Here is a 19756-nt window from a genome sequence, read left to right on the forward strand (position 1 = left end):
CCTAAAACACAACAAAGATGAGTTTTTTAAAAAATGAAACAGGGAATTTAATGTAAAATTTCCTTTTAAAAATTCTCTGGAACGAGGAATAAAAATGGAAATTTAATAACTTTAATTTTCTAAATGGCAGAGTAAAGGCAGAGAAAGAACAAAAGACTCACAAATCCAATTCCCTGACCAAATCTCAGGATGAGGTTTGCCTAAGAAGTCGCATACCCTCACTCAGCTGCCATACAACCTGGGAGGCTCTGAGGTTGGACAATTTCCTGAGGGCAGAGCCACTGTAACTACATTTCTTTTTCACCAAATTACTAAAATACAGGTTATGGTCCAACATCTTCCATGAATATGGGCTCAGCTTTGCTTAACTAACAAAAGAGGCAGATTTTTTCTAGTACACTTTTGAGAACTGCAAAGCTAGAGGAGGAGAATAAAATGTGTTTATCTACAAGGAATGTTCTGAGTTAGAATCACTGTGAAATGATATGACTTGAAACAAATCTAAACTCGTGTTCTCGACGTCCACCCTCTCACCCCAATGCATAGAGGCTACTAAGTAAGTCCTGTAATTTTGCTAAACAGAAAAGATGCAGCAATCAGAATACCTAAAATTAAAAAAAAAAAATTCCCATTATAGTTGATCAGTTGATATTTCAGCATTCCCTAGTGGTTAAAAAAAAAAAAAAGTCTCTTCTGCAATATTACCACCAACTGTCAGAAAATATGAAAGCTCCTATTGTGCAAATTTTAAAACATTCTAAGCTTGCTAAACATTTACCACATTTACTCATACATCTCATTCACCTAAACCTTGATTTTTCTTAGACATAAAATGAGGGGATAATAAAAAATAAAGCTAAAAAGGACCTAAAAATACTTTCCAGTTCTAAAATTTAAGAATTCTATAATTCTCTTCTTTCCTACCTACTACAGTTGTATAGATTTAAATCAATTATCAAGTTTTGATAGGTTTCATTAATCATTGAGATTTGTATCTCTATTTACAAAAATGATGAACCATCCAAAGTTAAACTTTTGAAGAGAAAAAAGTAATCAGAGTTCATTCAAAACTATATTAAATAACTCTTACGAGTTAAGTTTTCTTACTGTTGTATAAATGCTTAAGAAAGAGAAAATGGAGAAAAATTTGGAAATAACCAAATTAAGATAATTTCCAATCTTAAGTTGGAGATTGAAGGCTTGAGCACCTTCCTAGCCCAATGAAGAAATGCCAAGCAGGCCTGGTTCAGAGCTGAGAACCTTCCCCTATACTTATAGTGGCACGGGGAGGGGGGATTCACTGGTTACTAAGGAAAGAGATAGGAAAGAAAGATGAGGAATAAGGATAAGAATCAGGAAGGGTGAGAAAAATTCTCAGCTTGGTCGTTTCCAGTCTGTTTCAAGCAAGTGATTAACGCCTTTAATTTAACTCTCTATCTGCCAGTTCTAACAGAAGTTTTCATTTATTAGATTGTGAACTCCTCAATTCACCCATGGTGCCAAGGACCAAGCCTTGTCCATGAAAGAGAGTGAAAGGGTACCTGAAAACAGAACTGTTCAATCAAAAGACTGCTGGCATTCCTTTTTTGAAAGCTTGTAGCCAAATACACCACACCTCATGTCACACCAGGCAGGGCCATGTGTTCAGGTGAGCCTCCGCTCTGACCCAACCACCACACGCCTCAACTCCTATGCAGACCTCTCCACTGTGTGCTCCAGGCCCTTCATTCCATGGTGAACAACTACCTATCCAACACCCGCAGCCTCTTCCCAGATGCTTCCTCCTTCTCCTGCCTGGAAATATCACTCTCCTCTGAACAAATGCTTCCCCTGGAGCCTCCCTCCTAGTATCCCAGAGTCTGTCCACTTCCCTCCATCCCACCACCATCATACCAGCTCAGGCTCCCATCCTCTTCCCCTGGGCTGCTACAGCCTCCGACACCCCCTACCCAAAGCCTGCTCCCTCTATGCTGCAGAGTGTGTTGTCTTTAACAATGAATGGACCTAATCCCACTCCATCCACACAGCCCTTCAATGGCATCCCACTGCCCAAAAGGTCAAATCCAAACACCAAAACATATCTGAAATGCCTCACAGGATCTGGCCCCTGCATACACCTCAACTCCTTTCACTATTCTTCGTACTACCCATACTCTGCTCTCCAGCTGCACTGCCCTCATCACAGTTCCTCAAATGATAAGACCACACTGACAACAGTGTGAAGAGCAGCCTGGGAGCAAGACTGGTGGGGAGCAGAGCCACAAGAACTGATGCAGAGTCATCCCAGGGGGATGGGCTGGCAGAGAAGTGGAAGGACGCCAGAGATACTCTGAAGTAGGACAGTAATAATAGGATTTTGTGACTCCTTGGATTACAGAGGAAAGAGGAAAGTCATGGCTATCTTTTAGAGGTCAGACTGGGCATTAGAGTAGACAGAAGTGTCATTTGCTGAGAGAGTGAAGGCATAAAAAGGGGAAGGTTTTGGAGAAAAGATGCCAATATTGCCAACCAATAACTTTCATCAATTTATGCATACTAAATAAAATTACTTATCTTTTAAATATTCATATACAACTGTTAGACCAAATGGATTTGATTAAAGATGTGTTAGCAGGCCAAGTTAATAGTACATTTAAAAAAAAATGTAGCTGGAAAAGTTTGAGATGGTAGAATTCACAGCCTATTTAAGACGTGTTTTTAGCCAAAAATCCAGGCTGTATAAGCAGTAAATGCTTGATTTTTTGAAAATAAATAATAAGAAAATATCATGTAAAACAATGGAAGCAAAACTGGCATAAAATTTAAGAAATTCAACTTTTCCTTAAAACAGGTGGAGGGCAGTGGAAGAGTGGAAAATTAATACAAAACACTATTCCATTCTGCTACAGAGCCTAAGAATACCTCATAGGCAACTTGGTTGGATCATGGGAAGAGAAGGTAGGAAGATTAACTGTGTTAATCATGACTATTCACTCCAGATGTAAAGGGGGACATCAAGCAAAATTAAAAAGGGCTTTGACATACAGACTAATCATCCAGGCCCTCAGGGCTTCTGGAACATATCTAGAAATAAAGGAGCTTAAAAAAAATCTCTCAGGTATCAAAGAAACCACTCTGAATCTCCAATGACCAAAGAAGATAACAGAGAACAGAAAATCGGAAGATGAAGTATTGTCCTCTGACTAGCCAGTTCCTTATGTGGAAGAAAAGGGATTTTCTGCTGACTACTTATGTCTACAAAAGGACATCCAGGCTTTTCTCACAAAAGCTCAGAAACAATGGAGAACTGGGTAGAGACAAGGGCAAATATTCAAAAGTAGGGGAGAAGATCAGGAACAGATCAACAGAGGGGCCACAGGGACTCTGGGCAGCCCACATTAAATATAGAGAAGTTCATGAAAAAGATCATTTAAAAGTTCTGTTCAAAAAGTGACCTCATTGCCAGAGAGGGGGTGGAAGTGAGGAAAAGGGAACACTGACCCTGCCTCAGTGAGTGTGCGCTCAGCCCTCATGCATAAGTGTCTGCATATGACCAGGGGTGAGGGGGAGGAGTAGTCAATGGCACTGGGTGTCACTTCTGCACTGACGTGAAGAATCAGATATGTCTCCTGGACTCTGGCCACAGGCAGAAGCAGCTGAGGCTGGTAAATTAAAAAGCAACAAGATGAAAGGAGCCTGAGTCTCCCTAAACAAAGCAGTTTACACCCTCATCATGCTGTAATAAAAGCAACTAGTCAGTTAAGACCCATCCACTTTGCAATCTTCCAACCAGCTCCTAATTCTTAGATACAAATGTCAAGCTAGGAATCAGCAGGCTGTTGGGAATGGAAGCTTCCAATGTGAAAAATAGAAACTAATACAAATTGAAGGGGGACCTAGAGGTAACAAAGACAATGCAACAGGCAGAGAAATTTTCAAACTCAAGATTCTTTAAGTTGGAAATCTAACAGAAATGACAATAAAATGTAAAAATAAAATAAGGGAGAAAAACCCTGAGAAAATTCGACTTCAAGAAGTCCAATATCCAATCACTAACTTTCAAGAAAACAGGAAAAAAGAAATGGAGAAGAGAAAGTCATTAGGGAAATAATACTAAAAAAAGTTTTCCTCCAAAGTGAAGAAAGTAAGTGCCCAGATAGAGCGCACAAAGTATGCGATGAGAAGGATGAAATATCTACCACATCATGACCTTTTTGGGGACTAAAGAGAGAAAGATGAACCCAAAAGCTGCCAGAGGAAAACAACTAGCCACACACAAAAGGAACTAATGGTAGAACAGCACCAGACTTTTGAAAAGCTACACTCCATCTTAGAAGACAGTCGAACAAAGCCTTTAAAAGTCTGAGGAAAAATAAAAATCAACAACCAGGCAAACCAGTAATTGAATATAAAAATAAAAAAGGAAATGTTCAAACATGCCAGACAAATGTATTTTAAAACTATCTCTGTGACTCTCTTGGAAATTACCTGAGGATATGATCCTCAAAAGGATGAAACAGACCAGAAAGAGACCAACCTGGGGTCCAAAACACAATGAATCCAATGCAAGAGAGGAAAGGGGAATTCTCAGGATGGTGGTAAACAAAACTCCAAGGGAATCGCTATACGGAAGCCCAGGGAAGGACGGGTCTAGGATGGAACCAGAGACAGAGGCTCCAGGAGGGAGGCCCCAGGGGATAGGAGTGGGAGAATTGAAATAATGGATTTTATACATTTGACAAAGTATAAAATAAGCGTTTACAGTTCAGTTGTAGATCTGGAGAGCAATTAATCAGCATACAGAACACCAAGGAAAACAAAATATTAGCAATAATTAACCACAGGAAAAATTTTAAGTTACCAAATAAACAATTATTTATACTACTTAATTCAGCAGTAAGCAATATTTTTACAGTCATAATAATGTAACTGTGGACTATTGTTTTACGTATCAGAATTGCTGAGATTTCAAAGATCTGAAAGTGGCTTTCCCTAGACAAAGGGATAGATGGGGTGGGGAAGACAGATGGGGCAAGGGACCACTGACGTACTTGATGATAAAAAGTTGAATAATGCCAAAAGATATGCATGTATATACAAAGCAGTGAAAATTCAGTTTAAAAACATACTAATAAGTAATATACCCATTGTAGAGCACATTAATAGAAAGAAATTTGTTCAATTACTTATTTGGAGACCTCTTAATATTTGTCAAAAAATACTTATAAGGAAGAAATCATAAAAATGTTCCAGATAACATTAAAATACATGTTCGTATTCACCACCAAAAGAAATAATACAGTATATTTTAACCTTGGCTTGAAAACATTAAAGAAAAACCTTCCAAAAAAAAAGAGAAATTTTCCATACTGAAATTACCAACTACAAACTACCAGACCATGCGAAGGTATGGAGTTACAGTCATCTTACCTGGAGAATGAGGAGTCGGGGAAATGTGTAATCCAAAAGCAGACATTTAAGAATCCGCCCCCCAACACGCTGTATGTTACCTTTCCCTCCAATGTGTCGTTAGTTCAATAAATGAGTCTAAGTAAAATTAACTGAGGAAACTATTAGAATAATTATAAAATTACATGTATGACAGCTAAAAATGGAGCAAAATAGGATCCTGAAAAATGACAATATTAGAAAGAGTAAACTTCCACCTATCAAACCAAAACAATGCATACAGAAATATCAGCTGAAGAACAGCAAAATCCTGGGACCTCAGAATCCTTCAGAAATGAATTATTACAGAACAGTAATATTCTGGAACATGAGAACAGAAAAGAGAATGGAAAGTCTAGATCCTTCTTAGTGTCATGTATCTTTAAAACATTTTAAGTAAAACTTTTTATGAAATATAAATACTACTCACTTTGGAAATGGAATAAACACTTTTTTCTTAATTATGCAGGATCTTTAAACAAAAATTAACTAAAGCTGCAGACAATTTAATTGCTGTGGAAAGAACACTTTAAATGTATTCTCAAAGACAGTAGGCCAGGCGTTGTGGCTCACGCCTGTAATCCCAGCACTCTGGGAGGCCAAGGCAGGTAGATCACGAGGTCAGGAGATCAAGACCATCCTGGCTAACATGGTGAAACCCCGTCTCTACTAAAAATACAAAAAATTAGCCGGGATTGGTGGCGGGCACCTGTAGTCCCAGCTACTCGGGAGGCTGAGGCAGGAGAATGGCATAAGTAAACCCAGGAGGCGGAGCTTGCAGTGAGCCTAGATCATACCACTGCACTCCAGCCTGGGCGACAGAGCAAGACTCCATCTCAAAAAAAAAAAAAAAAGACAGTAGAGCACACACTTTGGAGCCATTGTCAGTACTCAAATCCCTACTCTGCCAATGACTAGCCCTATGACCTTGGCAAAGCTATTTAATATCCTTGTATCTCAGTTTCCTCATCTATAAAGTGGTTTACCTATCTCATCTGGTAACCATATGGATTGAATGAGTTTCTGATTGTAAAGAGCTTAGACTACAGTCTCACACATAAGCGTTATACATGTACTGAATTTCTCCAATCAACAACAGTCTTCAAGGAAGATTGGAATCTGCAGAGGGAAAGCTTCAGAATGAGTCCACTGGAAAAATACTTCCTAAATTGGTAAATGCTAGTAAAGCTTATGTGACAGATAATATATTTTTATTGTACCTTTCATATATGGCAACCATAAGCTAAGTTTTTCTTTCAATATTTTATTAATTATGAATTTATTCAATCAAAAAATATTTTGGAAGGCAAGCATTCTTCTGGGTCCTTTGCAAACACTACCTTATTCCATTCTCACATAGAAGACAGAGTCTCTTAAACTCATTTAGGTGTTCTCCCCTCTACTCAAGCACTTCTTTAAAAATTGTCTATAATCTTCAATTTTAGTTAACCTAATAAAACACTGCACCTCCCTTTTACAACCCTAAAAGACCTCTGTTACTTTATATTTTCTTTTACATCTAAAGGCAAACCAAAGAACTGGCAGTCACTCTAAGTTCTGCTCACATCATTTATTCAAACTATATAAAAACTAAACCTTAATAGATTCCACCCACAATTTAGAGCTTCTATACAGCTTTTTTCGGTCTTCTAGCCTTAATCATGACAGCCTAAGTTTGCCAGACATCTAAGGAAAGCACCTAACATGGAAGGTAGAGACCAAAAGATGTTTGAAAAAACAAGCTAGGCTGGGCACGGTGGCTCAGACCTGTAATCCCAGCACTTTGGGAGGCTGAGGCGAGTGGATCAACAGGTCAAGAGACTGAGACAATCCTGGCCAACATGGTGAAACCCCATCTCAACTAAAAAATACAAAAATTGGCTGGGTGTGGTGGCACGTGCCTGTAGTCCCAGCTACTTGGGAGGCTGAGGCAAGAGAAAATTGCTTGAACCCAGGGGGTGAAGGTTGCAGTGAGCCGAGATCATGCGATTGCACTCCAGCCTGGTAACAGAGCAAGACTCCGGCTCAAAACAAACAAACAAACAAACAAAAAACACAAGCTAGAAGATGCCAAGATTATTCTGGGAGGGTAAAAACATCATTAATACCCTTAGAGAGAAAATGTGTTGAATCCATGAAACAAAAATAAAATACTATTTTTTAGAAAGGAATGTTTATAGAACAAACAAAACTACTTGGAAATTAAAAGCATGATAATGAAAAATAAAAACTCATTAGAACAGTTGGAAAAAATAAGGCTGATAAAATGTTCTAGAATGTAAAACAAAGCCAAAGAGCTTAAAAATGGGAGGAAAAAAAGAAAATAAAATAAAATTAGAGGACTGGGAACTATGAACATCCAAACAATAAAAGTTCTGAATCAGAAAACAAAGGGAATGAAATAAGTATAGAAATAATTCAAGAAAATTCCCAGAAATCAAAGGCATGAGTTACAAGATTGAAACAACCCATCAAGTGTCTAAGAGAACACATAAAAGCAGATCTACACTGAGATGGTATTGCTCTGAAATTTCAGAACCATAGAGACAAAGATATTCTACAATCTTCCAGAGAGAGGAAGGGGAAGCAAAGGTCACATACAAAGGTTTAGAAATCCAAATAACTTCGGAACATCTGAATAGCACCATCTGAAGCAAACGACAATGTTTTCAAATCTAGAGTTCAATACTTGGCCAAACAGTGAACCAAATACGAAAGCAAATAAAGACATTTTCAAATATGCAAAGTTTCATAAATGTTTACCTCCCAGCTATCTACTCTCAAGACCTACTTACTAGAAGATGAGGTCTACCAAAGTGAGAAAATAAACCAAGAAAGAAGAACAAACAGGATAAGGGCACAAGAGATCCAACAGGGGAGAGCAGTCAAGGAAATCCCAATGGGATGCCAAGAGGACAGATGTACACAAACCATGGAAGGTAGCCAGTCCAGAACCAAGTACTTACTGACTCATGCCCAAAATCTCCCCATTTTATTTGTGTGAGCCTGGATGAGCCTGGACCAGATTCTTGTCTGTATTTTATCTTGGCTCCACATGCTTTACCGCTGGCATCAGTTAAAGACACTTACGTCACTCACAGAAGTTGTTCTGCTTTGATATGCTCCAGAGAGCCAGGGTAAACAGTGGTAAATTTAGAAAGAGGGAACAGCTCTTCCCCTCATGATATTTCTGCTGGATATTCAGTACCTGGCTACTATATTTCTGCCAGATGTCCCTACCGACTGAGTCCCACATTTATCCCAGGACTAGCTCATGACCTTGCCTACTGATGTCCTTAGGAATCAGGCTGCTGGTTGAAAATCTACATGGGATTTCTCAGGCCTGGCCATATGCAAGGCCTTGCCTGGCAGGCCTCACAGGGAAAAGAAGACCTTCACACACCAGGCTTGGTGCAGAGCCAGTGTACTGTAGTCTCTCAGGGGAGTTGCAGTCAACGACTCAGCCATTTCTGGGTGATAAAGCTCTTCTTATATTTGCCTTCCTAGCCCAGGCACCTTTATTTCCTGGTCCCATTCTCTGCTGGCAGAGAGGGGCTCCTTGAAGAGGCTGCTCCCCACTCTGACTCAGACTCTGCACTCTTTGGCTCCTGGCCCTTCTCCTTTGCCCCACCACCTCAAGAACCATAAACTGCAGGAGCCTTTTGTTCCCTTTTGATGGGGGTGAGACATCCTGATCGTCACATCTCACTTATACCATTACAGTAAATGATTAAAGGCTTAACTCTCACTTTTGCCTTGTCGCTTTAACCAGCCACTCCAATACCTGGCAGCTCAGCTCCCTCCCCTAGCTCAGCTGAGCTCCTGACAGCCTCAGAAAGTTCCCTCAGGTAACCTAAAGACCATGACTCAGAAATTCTCTTCTTCTGGGAACTTTCATCTAACAAGGGCAATAGTGTCCTCCCCTTAAGCAGCTAGGTTTGTGCCTGATACTCAGTTTTTCAAAACTAAACACACCATATTTAATATATACACGAGTGGCATAATCATAAAGAAAAACAAGGAAAACATTGGTCCAAAAGTTAGGATGCCATTTCCTCTGAGGGTTGAGGGAAGGAAAGAGAATGCATTAAGAAGGAATTTTAAGGGTATGAAAGCTCTGATAATTTATTTATTTTTTTAATCTGTGTCATGGGTATGTAAGTATTCATTTTACTAATCTTTAAAAATGTATATAAAGATTTTACACAATTCCATAGTCCTAACATTTTACACATAAAAAAGTATTTTTTTTACTAGTTTTTTATTTACTGGGTCACAGATAATACACTCATATGATAACAATGCATAAAATAAAGTAAGGAATTTCACACAGCTGTTTCTGACAAGAGCCTCAACATAAACTGAAGGGATAATTTAAAAGTAAAGTTCCAGTAAAAGTATTGCATGGGGTACAATAAACCAAAGTCCAAGTAGGCAGCAGTGACTGGGCAGCTGTCAGTCAATAATGAGACACTCCGCAGGGGCATTGTTCTGTCTGCCCCAGGATGACTCATCAGCCACACTCACTGCCCACTGTTTTCTCCAGAAGACCTCCTCTGACGGCACTTGATCTAGATGGAATCAAAGGCCGAAGAGTCTAAAAAGCTAATGGGGTATTTTGGGGGCAACCTCGGATAGGATACTGAATGGGAAAGAACTCAAAGATTCTAACATAAGATCTAAAAATCAACTTAAGTACTTTTATAATTCTACCGTATTTCTCTTACCTTAGGCAAAGGAATTTTTGTCTATCCTTCAGCTCCAGTTTTAAGGAGAGTAGTAGGAACTCTGAAGACAGAGGCAGCAGTAATCAGGGGAGAACGCTACAAAGAAAATGAAGCTCAAAAAGACAGCACCAGAGTCCTCTCTGGCCAGTCACAGCCCTGGTCTGTGAAAACCCTGTGTGGTTTCATGCATCATTTCACCATCCTAAGATTCAAAACAAATCAAGCAATCAAAGACAGGGCTGCTAAGTAAGCAGCTGCACAAGCAGAGCAGTGGGAGAGGTGAATGGGACCAGGGCCTCGCTGCTGGGGAGAGGAGGAAGGGGTGGGAGACTAGATGGGAATAGCAAAGGGACCCAAGGGAAGTCCAATTAAAAAGTTTTGTTGGCCAGGCGCAGTGGCTCACGCCTGTAATCCCAACATTTTGCGAGGCCGAGGTGGGTGGATCACCTAAGGTCAAGAGTTTGAGACCAGCCTGACCAAAATGGTAAAACCCTGCCTCTACTAAAAAAAAAAAAAAAAAATACAAAAATTAGCTGGGTGTGGTGGTGCGCGCCTGTAATCCCAGATACTCAGGAGGCTGAGACAAGAGAATTGCTTGAACCCGGGAAGCGGAAAATGCAGTAAGCCATGATCGCACCATTGCACTCCAGCCTGGGCAACAGAGCGAGACTTCGTATCCAAAAAAAAAAAAAAAAAAGTTTTGTCTTAATTTTGTCATGTGAGAGGGGAGGTAAGGGATGAACACATTCTGAGGCAGATGGGAAGGAACCAGGAAAGCAAGCCTGAAGGACAGCGACGGGCAAAGAAGAACTGGCAGCCAGTAGGGATAAATCTAACACCTACAAAGGAATGAGCCTTAAACAAAGGCACTTTTTTCGATGTTTCTCTGATCCCACCAGGCCTCTGTATCCCAGTATTGTACTCCCTCTTTTATTTCAGCTAGTCAGTATTTCTGGCACCTTTTTCAAAAGGGAAAGAAAAAAACTCCTGCTCAGAAACCCTGTTATTGTTTGTACTCATCCTTACATAGCAGTAAAATTTATAATACACAAATTTATAACATATAAACTTTATATACATATGTATTTTTCCAGAGAACTGTTAAACAGATACATTATTTAACAGCTTAATACACTATCCAATCTATTCTTCCTCAACAATGCACCATAACCTAGCTAACCCCGAATTCCAAAATAATACCAAAATCACACTAAAGTACAAAGAAAAGCTTTAGAATCACCTGCTTGGTATCTGCCTTAGAGTCCAACACCAAAAGTTTTTTATATTTATCAATAAGAGAACCTTAAGCATATATGAAATTCCTCCAGAAGAAACTATGGGGAAAGTTCGAACTGCCCAACAACCAATGCTCCTTCTTACTTGCAGAACAGAGATTTCTACACATTGGGTCTTAAGAAACTGGCCTTCAGAAACTGTTAGTCTGTGGCTAAGAAATATCAGGGTATCTTATGAAATAAATAACGGTAAGTATAAATCAATACAGCTTCAAAAAATAATTAACAATGAGTATTTAAAAAAAAATACTAAAATACTGAGAATTCCAGAAAAAGAATTATACCATGAGTAGGCTGTGTTTGCAAAACAGATCTCACTTCATCTTCTCAAGTTAGAGCTTGGCAGCCCGGCTCCATTCATCATTTGGCTGTTTTCTATTTTCCCTTCTTCTATTTCTGGTGAAATGGACTGGCTTACCTGGCTTCTAAAAACTTATATGTATATTATTTCAAAACAAATATACTTCTGAATTTAAGATGTCACAGTTAATCTGCCCGCAAATTTCTAATCTGCTAGACAAATCTCAACTTTTATTTCTCAGTACATAATACAATTTATTTTTTTAATCCTAAAAACAACTTTAGATATCCTCCTCTTTATTTTTAACCCATATTTTAAGAAGTCTGCAGCTTTATCCCTCTCATAAAATTACAAGGGTGACTAACCATCAAGGAAGAAAACATTAAGAACTAACTAGTAATTTGAAACCTCTAAATGTACTTCAGGTCAAAAAACATACAAAAATGCAATGAAAAACACTGATAGAAAAGAAGTGATAAGAGACTGTATTCAAAATAATACACATCAGGATCAATTGTGTGAAGAACCTTCAGTTTAGGATGCCTTTGAATGGAGCTAAAGAGACGGTTCCAGGTTAAGAAAAAGCCCACAAACAGCAAAAGGAAAGCTGGAAAAATGAAAACATGTGCTGCTAGTGCAGACCACCATGGGGTCCAAGAGTTGGGTAACACAGAAGGGGCCAGCTAAAGCACAAAGCAGTCAAATGGGCAGAGTGAAACAAGCTATAGCCACTGACATTGGAAGAACCAGAGACAGCCATCTGGAAAGACCCAAATGCTCTAAGGTAAAAGCTGCCCTCATGCCACCTTAAGCAGTAGTCTACAGACTTTTTTACACCAAAACCACAGTAAGAAGGCTTTACACAACTCAGCACACATACGTGTGTGTGTGTGTGTGTGGGTATATATATATACACACACACAGCAAATGGAAGTTTCTCTAAGTAGTATCTATCCTTACTAGTGTGGTAGATGATATTATTTACTTTGTAGTATTTTTTTTCTCATCTAAAATGAAATGGGCTCAACCCACTGAATCAATTTTAAAACTCTCAAATAAGTGATGCCCTGCAATTTGACAAACACTGTGCTGAAGAGTAGTCACTGCTTGACTTTGAGGACTGGGGAAAGTCAAGTGTTCCATGAGATCATACTTCAGCTTGAATCCTGTTCTTATACTGGTCAATTTTTGTATTTATTTCACTTGCTTTGGAATAGGTTTCAACTCAGTCAGTTACCAAGGCCTTTCATCATCCAGCACAACCACTGTTCCAATCTGAATCCCCCACAACACTCCCTGAAGAACATGCTTACTGATCTGCTTACTACCTGCTTTCCACATACTAGATTTTGGCCTTTGCCTCTCCCTGGTATGCTTTTATCCTCATGGTTTATTTCCACCTACCCAAATACCTCTGATTCTACAAGGTCACACTAAAGTAGCCCCTCCATGCAGAACAAATTTCTCCTGCCTCTGGAGTTCTAAGCACTTTATTTTTCCTTCCTTTCTATCTTCCATTCACACACACCCTGCCGCACTCCCATGCTCTCAGAGCCCAAACAGTCTTAAGAAACTACTTGGTATGAATTGTTTGTGTTGACTGAACAACTGAATACAAAAAACTGCCTACCAGGCACCACAGGGGTTAAACACTGAGAAACATCAGGTCAGGGCCAAAACCACCAAAAACCCCTCAATCGAAACCAGAACCTTCTATTCTCCTCAGTAGATGTTTTGCCTTCTGTTGAAAAAACAGTTACAACAAGCATTACAAGAAAATATGAATGCTTTCTTTAACAGATGTTTACAAATTCTTCTTTCAATTAAAAAAGTAGCCAGGCATGGTGGCACACACTTGTAGTTCCAGCTACTTGGGAGGCTGAGGCAGGAGGACTGCTTGAAGCCAGTGGTTTGAGGCTATAGTGCACTGTGACCACATCTGTGAATAGTCACTGGACTCCAGTCTGGGCAACAATATAGCAAGACCCCATATTTTTTTTAAAAAAGGTAGCATAAGTGCAGATTAGCAGCTTAGCAATAATGCCATGTTTCATATTTTAACTTCTCTTATTTAAAATCTAATCTCCCAAATGTAATAAAGCTACCCATAGACAGATGGGCAGTACTCAGCAAAATGAATAGACACCACCAAGTTTCTCTCCCTCTGGCTCATTACGATGCAAGCACACAGGCCCACTTTCCCTCAAGTCAGCCTCCTTTTCTCATTACCATATTCTTTTGGTTTAACTTATTTCCCTGCATCTTGTTTCAAAAACAAAATCTTTCACATCATCTTTTAATCATGCATTTTTATTTTAGTCTGCCCAATTACACAAAAGAATTTTCTTAGACCTAAGTCAGAAACATTAACTTCAAAGTGTCTTAAATCTATATACAAATATATTTTACATCAATCTTCTAACAGCTTCCTCATTTGATAAATGCTTATCAAGTAACTGCTAGATACTCAAATGGTGGGCTAGAAACAACACATCTTTGAGGTACTAAACTGAAAATGCCACACTTCCAAAGGAAAGGAGATAATGGGATAATAGCAAATTCAAACTCATTATCCCGAATTGAAAATCATATACAATTCTCATAATTCTGTACTACAAAGAATCAATAAGCAGCAAGGAAGAAAATTCTAAAGATAATCTCAAGGCAAAATACTTCAAACATACATACAATATAATAAATTGGCAAAACAAATAAGAAAGAAGAAAAGTAAACATAAAAAGCCTGAAAAAATTAGTCTTTTAGTTTTAGGAATGCTGCTCAACTGTAAAGTAAATCAGGTCAGATATTAAATATTGCATAGCAGACACTTCTAAATATTACATAGAAGATACTTCTATTTTAACATTAGTAAAGAGCTATTAATATCATTTGATAATGAGTGGTCTTTTCCCTTATATTTTATGTAAACAATATATACTGGATGGAGCTGAAACAATCTACAGCCATTGACATTGGAAGAAGAACCAGAGACAGCCATCTGGAAAGACCCAAATGCTCTAAGGTAAAAGCTGCTCCCTCATGCTACCTTAAGCAGTAGTCTACAGACTTTTTTTACACCAAAACTACAGTAAGAAGTAAGACTTCACACATCTCAGCACACACACATACACACGTACATACAACAAATGGATTATATTGTTCCATAACAATATATTAGATATTCCATAACAATATATGGAATATATATTGCTTATGTTCAAATGCCTATGAATATTTAAAATTTATGCCAGGCACTGTGGCTCATGCCTGTAATCCCAGCACTTTGGGAGGCTGAGATGGGCAGATCACTCAAGCCCAGGAAATTGAGACTAGTCTGGGCAACATAGCAAAACCCTGTCTCTACAAAAAATACAAAAAATTAGCTGAGTTTGGTGGCATGCACCTATAGTCCCAGCTACTCAGGAGGCTGAAATGGGAGGATCGCTTGAACCCAAGAGGTGGAGGTTGCAGTGAGCAGAGATCACACTACTGCACTCCAGCCTGGGTGACAGAGTGAGACCCTGTCTCAAAAAAAATAGTAATTAAATTTATCAAGTATTCCCAATTCTATTTACATCTCTAAAACTATCTTAAGTGTGATGGGCCATGGCAGTGGTGAAATCATGCAAATAATGAATGATTTTATGATAATAAGATATTTTAGGATATTTTCATAAAACTGAACTATAAATTAATCAATGATTAACTATTAACTAATCAACTATTTTATTTTAGTATATCTTATAAACACATACTAAAATATTCTTACCTTAAATATGTGCCATATATGAAGAATAATGCCATCATTAGTCTATTTAAAATAAAAATTACAGCAACATAAAAGCAAGCAAGATCTCCCAATCCTTTAAAAATAAACAAAACATATGTTCTAATCACATTAACCCAAATTACCTTATGTGTCTAGCAATTTATATTAAATTGTGTTCATTTTGAAAACGGTTGCCAGATACATTAAATAGTTGCCTTGGTTCCCACATGAAAACCCAACACTATTGCAGAACACAGATGAGATCAGGGTAATTAGCAATGATGGTTTTAAAACAGGGCTGCAAATTCACGGATACGTCTCCTCTGGAGGTATGGGGTCTACAGCCCCCATTTTTGAGTTTCAGTGGGCTTGTGACTCAACTGCAAAAATTCTGGACTTGCAGAATCCATATGCATAATAAAATGGGTGTTGCTTACACCACTAAGTTTACAGTGTTAAGTTTATTATGCTGGATAAGTTTATTACGTGACAACAGATAACTGGACAATATTACAGAACGAAACTTACCTTCACAGCTTTCAGTAGGACTGAGTCCTTCTCCTCTGGTAACCGTCCAACATATCTTGGTTTGAATAGCAATCAAGTCCATTATTTTGGTATAAATCTGGTACCAGCTGGCCAAAATTACCTATTTTTAAAAAATATAGTGGCATCTTAAGAAAATATACTAAACAATTTTCATTACTAGAATACTTTAGAGATATTGTGACAATTGCCATATTTTCCCTTTCTATACCGTCCACTTGGCTCCCTTTAAATCTAGTAAAACGAGGCTCAGAATCTCCTAGGCAGATTCTTCACTGGTCAGTTTTCAATTGTTCATCCATGGGTAAGGACAAAATATGGGCCAAAAAAAAGTGCTAAGTTTATGTTTTTCAAAAACTATACAACTCTACTAAGAGACACAAAAGAGGATTTGCTCAAGTAAAAGATACTGGGTCTACTGGAATAGACCGAATTATTTAAGATTTGAATTCTCCCTCAAATTAATTCATAAACATAAAATAATTCTAATCAAAATTCCAAGTGCCTAAAATGTATCTAGAAAACTAACAAGAAAACTAAAGGGAATGTTTTAACAGATATTAAGTCTTATCACCTTTAATAATTAAAATAGTGCGATACTGGCACAAGAATGGCTAGACAGATCAATGTAGCCATAGTACAGGTGGTGATAAGCCACCCCAGATGCCCTCTTTCAGGCTGAGGCACTCATCCCTCCAGCTAGTTGGAAGACTGGTGCCTGAGAGCTCGAAGCTGTGTCCCTCCCTGGGAAGAAACTAAATTCACTCAAAGTGACACCCCCTACCCAAGGGCAATCTGCATCCAGTGACGGACTAGTCAATAGGGAAAGATACCAGGGGCCCTTATGTCAAGGTAGGACAACTCTGCAAGGCCATCCCAGATCCAGAGCTGCCCAGGGACTGGATGAGGCCTTCACAGTGACTGCATCAAAGCTGTTCTCTTCCTCCTGCCTATTCTGCTTCATTCATCCCTCTTCAAGTGTTGACCCTAAGGACACTCCCTCAACTACTTCCTGCATGCAAATCTCCATCTCAAAGTCCACTTCCCATGACCTCAACCTAAGAAATACTGAGCACAAAATCCAGAAACACATGAAAGCATGTATGTATAACAATTTTGCACATAAAGAAGAAAGCTTACTTCAAATCAGTGGAGAGAGGATGGACACCTCATCAGTGTTAGGTTACACAGAATATTATTTTCAAAGAAAAATTCAAGGTTAGATTCCTACCCCACACTATGCATCAAAACCAATTCCAGATAAATTAAAAATGTAAATTTAAAAAAAGTTATAATTATAAAAATAAGTTTTTTACATGTATGTATAAAAGACAAAAAGATTCATAGATATATTTCTGTATAAAAAAATACACAGACATCATACACAAAGCTAAAGGGCAAACAACTGGGGAAAATGTTTTATTATATAGCATTATATTAATATCCAGTATATAAAATTTTAATAGAAATATAGATAAAAGGCATGAATTGGTAATTAATTTTAAAAGTAAAAATGCATTATATGTATATGTATGTGTGTTATATATACATATATAAAGAACACTGAAATATATCTATAATCAATAAATGAAATACATCATGTGACTTCAATTTCTTTGTCTATCCAATTAACAAAGATGCAGGTAAATAAATAGTTTCGAAAACACTCCTGGTGGATAGTTGAATATCTATCCGGAAGGTCTTCTGACAAAATCATTAAAGTATATATTCTACTGAACTAGAGTTCCACATCAACAAATTTATAGTTTTGCAAGGAGGATAAAGGAAAGGCCAAATGTCATCTCCACTTGCTGGATTGGGCTCACCTTCCCTCCACTCCCACTCAAGAAAGTGCACTCAATTAAATGAGGATAAGGAAGAAAACATTTAACAAATGACATATAAAAGTAACAGAGCTCCCTTAGTATAATCCTTGTAAGCACACCAAATCTAGTTTTTGTATTTTTTAAACAATGCAGTCACAACAACAGTTCCCCACAGAATTAAAGCCCCCTCCTCAAAATCAGTAATGATCTTTTTTACATATTCCTCCCCAAGATACATATTTTCTTTTAAAAAATTAAATACAATTTAATATATTGAATTATACCTTAGATTTAGAATCAGCATTTAATACAAAAAAGTTTTACAGAAGTGAAAAATCACAATTGGAAAAAGTACCTTACCTCAGGGTAAAGACTGAATCTTTTTAATGTATTAATGACAAGGGGGTATTCAGTCAGTTTATCATTCATAATCATCCATACTCCATTCAAAAATGAGGGTGCTTCCACAATAGTCTTGAAATAGGAATAATATAGTCCCTGAAATAAGGATATGCTCAGTTAAAATAACAAAAGGTACATAATTATGATGCCTCTTCGAAGTAAATATACTGTTTTTGAAAAACAAAGCAATTAAGCAACTAATAGCTATTAAGACAATGAATTTCACAGGTTTCTGACCATTGATAAATCCTAAAGTTGCGACAAAACTACGTATTTTCACATAAACTTGTCTTAATTGAAATAACTGAATGCAAAATAGCTCAACAATAGTTTCAGCATTTAAAAATAATATGACTCAGCATACTTCAACTTAGAAAATCCTATTACCCACACTAATATAACTGTTAGAAAATGCTATCTTATGAATAGAGTGAGTGGTTTCTTATGGAACTAAAATTTATCATTAACCAAGAAATCTTAAGCCAAAAATGCTCCTCTAACTGCTTATTTTAATCCCCAAAATGACACTATCAGTCATTTTTCCTCCGGATTTACATGCAAAAATGCAAATGTGTTGAGAAGGCTACTCATTGATGTATTATTACATATGAATTTCACTTGGGTGCCACCTAATTTTGCAGATTATTTTCCCTCCTATCAAGTCAGCATAAGGTAAGAACCCTGCAGGACTGGGGATGAGGGTGGGGAGTGGTCCTATTTTGAAGAAAAAAGATAGTTTTTTAGCTTGGCACACTGCTTTGGAAAGATAGCAAGGGTGGAAAATTACGTGAGACAAAAAAAACAAGAAAACACTAGAAGCCTAACGTGGAGTCTAAGTGGCAGTATGAGGGAAGACAGAGAAACACAAGATAAATCTACGTCTTGTATTTGCATCTTCAGTTTTGCCTGGAGCTGCCCTGGTAGCCAGTACCAGTAGCTGCCAAAGTTTAAACCGGGTTTAAGACTCACAAATACAAAAGTGAGATGCCTACTCAGAAATTTACTGAAAAAGAAAAAAATGGTCTTGATACTCTGATGTATTAGCTCTGATATCACTATTTTTAAAATTATGTTTATTTGTAAACTGATTTGGATAGTGTCCCCTAAAATTTCATGTCCACCAGACCCTGTGGAGTGATCTTATTTGGAAAGAGGATTCTTGCAGACGTGATCAAGATGAGGTCATATTGGATTAAGGTGGACTCTAAACCCAACACAACTGGTCAATCTAAATAAAGAGGAATATTTGGCCTCAAAGCTACAGGCACACAGGGGAAAAGGCCGTGTGAACATGGATCAGAGATTGGGGTGAGGCACCAGCATGCCAAGGAATTCCAAGGATGGCCAGCAGCCACCAGAGGCTGAGAGGAGGCAAGGAAGGACTCTCTCCTCCAGCCTTCAGAGACAAGATGCCCATCAACACCTTAACGTCCCACTGCAAGTCTCTGGAACTGTGAGAGAAT

The 19756-nt window shown here is 38.1% G+C and overlaps 1 protein-coding gene across 1 annotated transcript in view; it reads right to left on the minus strand.

The window, feature by feature from the left end:
- LOC103784145 (protein C-mannosyl-transferase DPY19L1) overlaps positions 1–19756 on the minus strand; it is a 104400-nt gene that overhangs the window by 49659 nt on the left and 34985 nt on the right. The window contains exons 4-6 of the mRNA XM_063605678.1: positions 18252–18389; positions 16048–16168; positions 15520–15613 (exon numbers count right to left, since the gene is read on the minus strand). Coding sequence (XP_063461748.1) covers positions 15520–15613; positions 16048–16168; positions 18252–18326 — 290 coding nt within the window. The 5' untranslated portion in view covers positions 18327–18389. The remainder of the gene's footprint in view (positions 1–15519; positions 15614–16047; positions 16169–18251; positions 18390–19756) is intronic.

This window comes from Pan paniscus, chromosome 6 (assembly GCF_029289425.2).
Source record: "Pan paniscus chromosome 6, NHGRI_mPanPan1-v2.0_pri, whole genome shotgun sequence".
Lineage (NCBI taxonomy): Eukaryota > Metazoa > Chordata > Mammalia > Primates > Hominidae > Pan > Pan paniscus.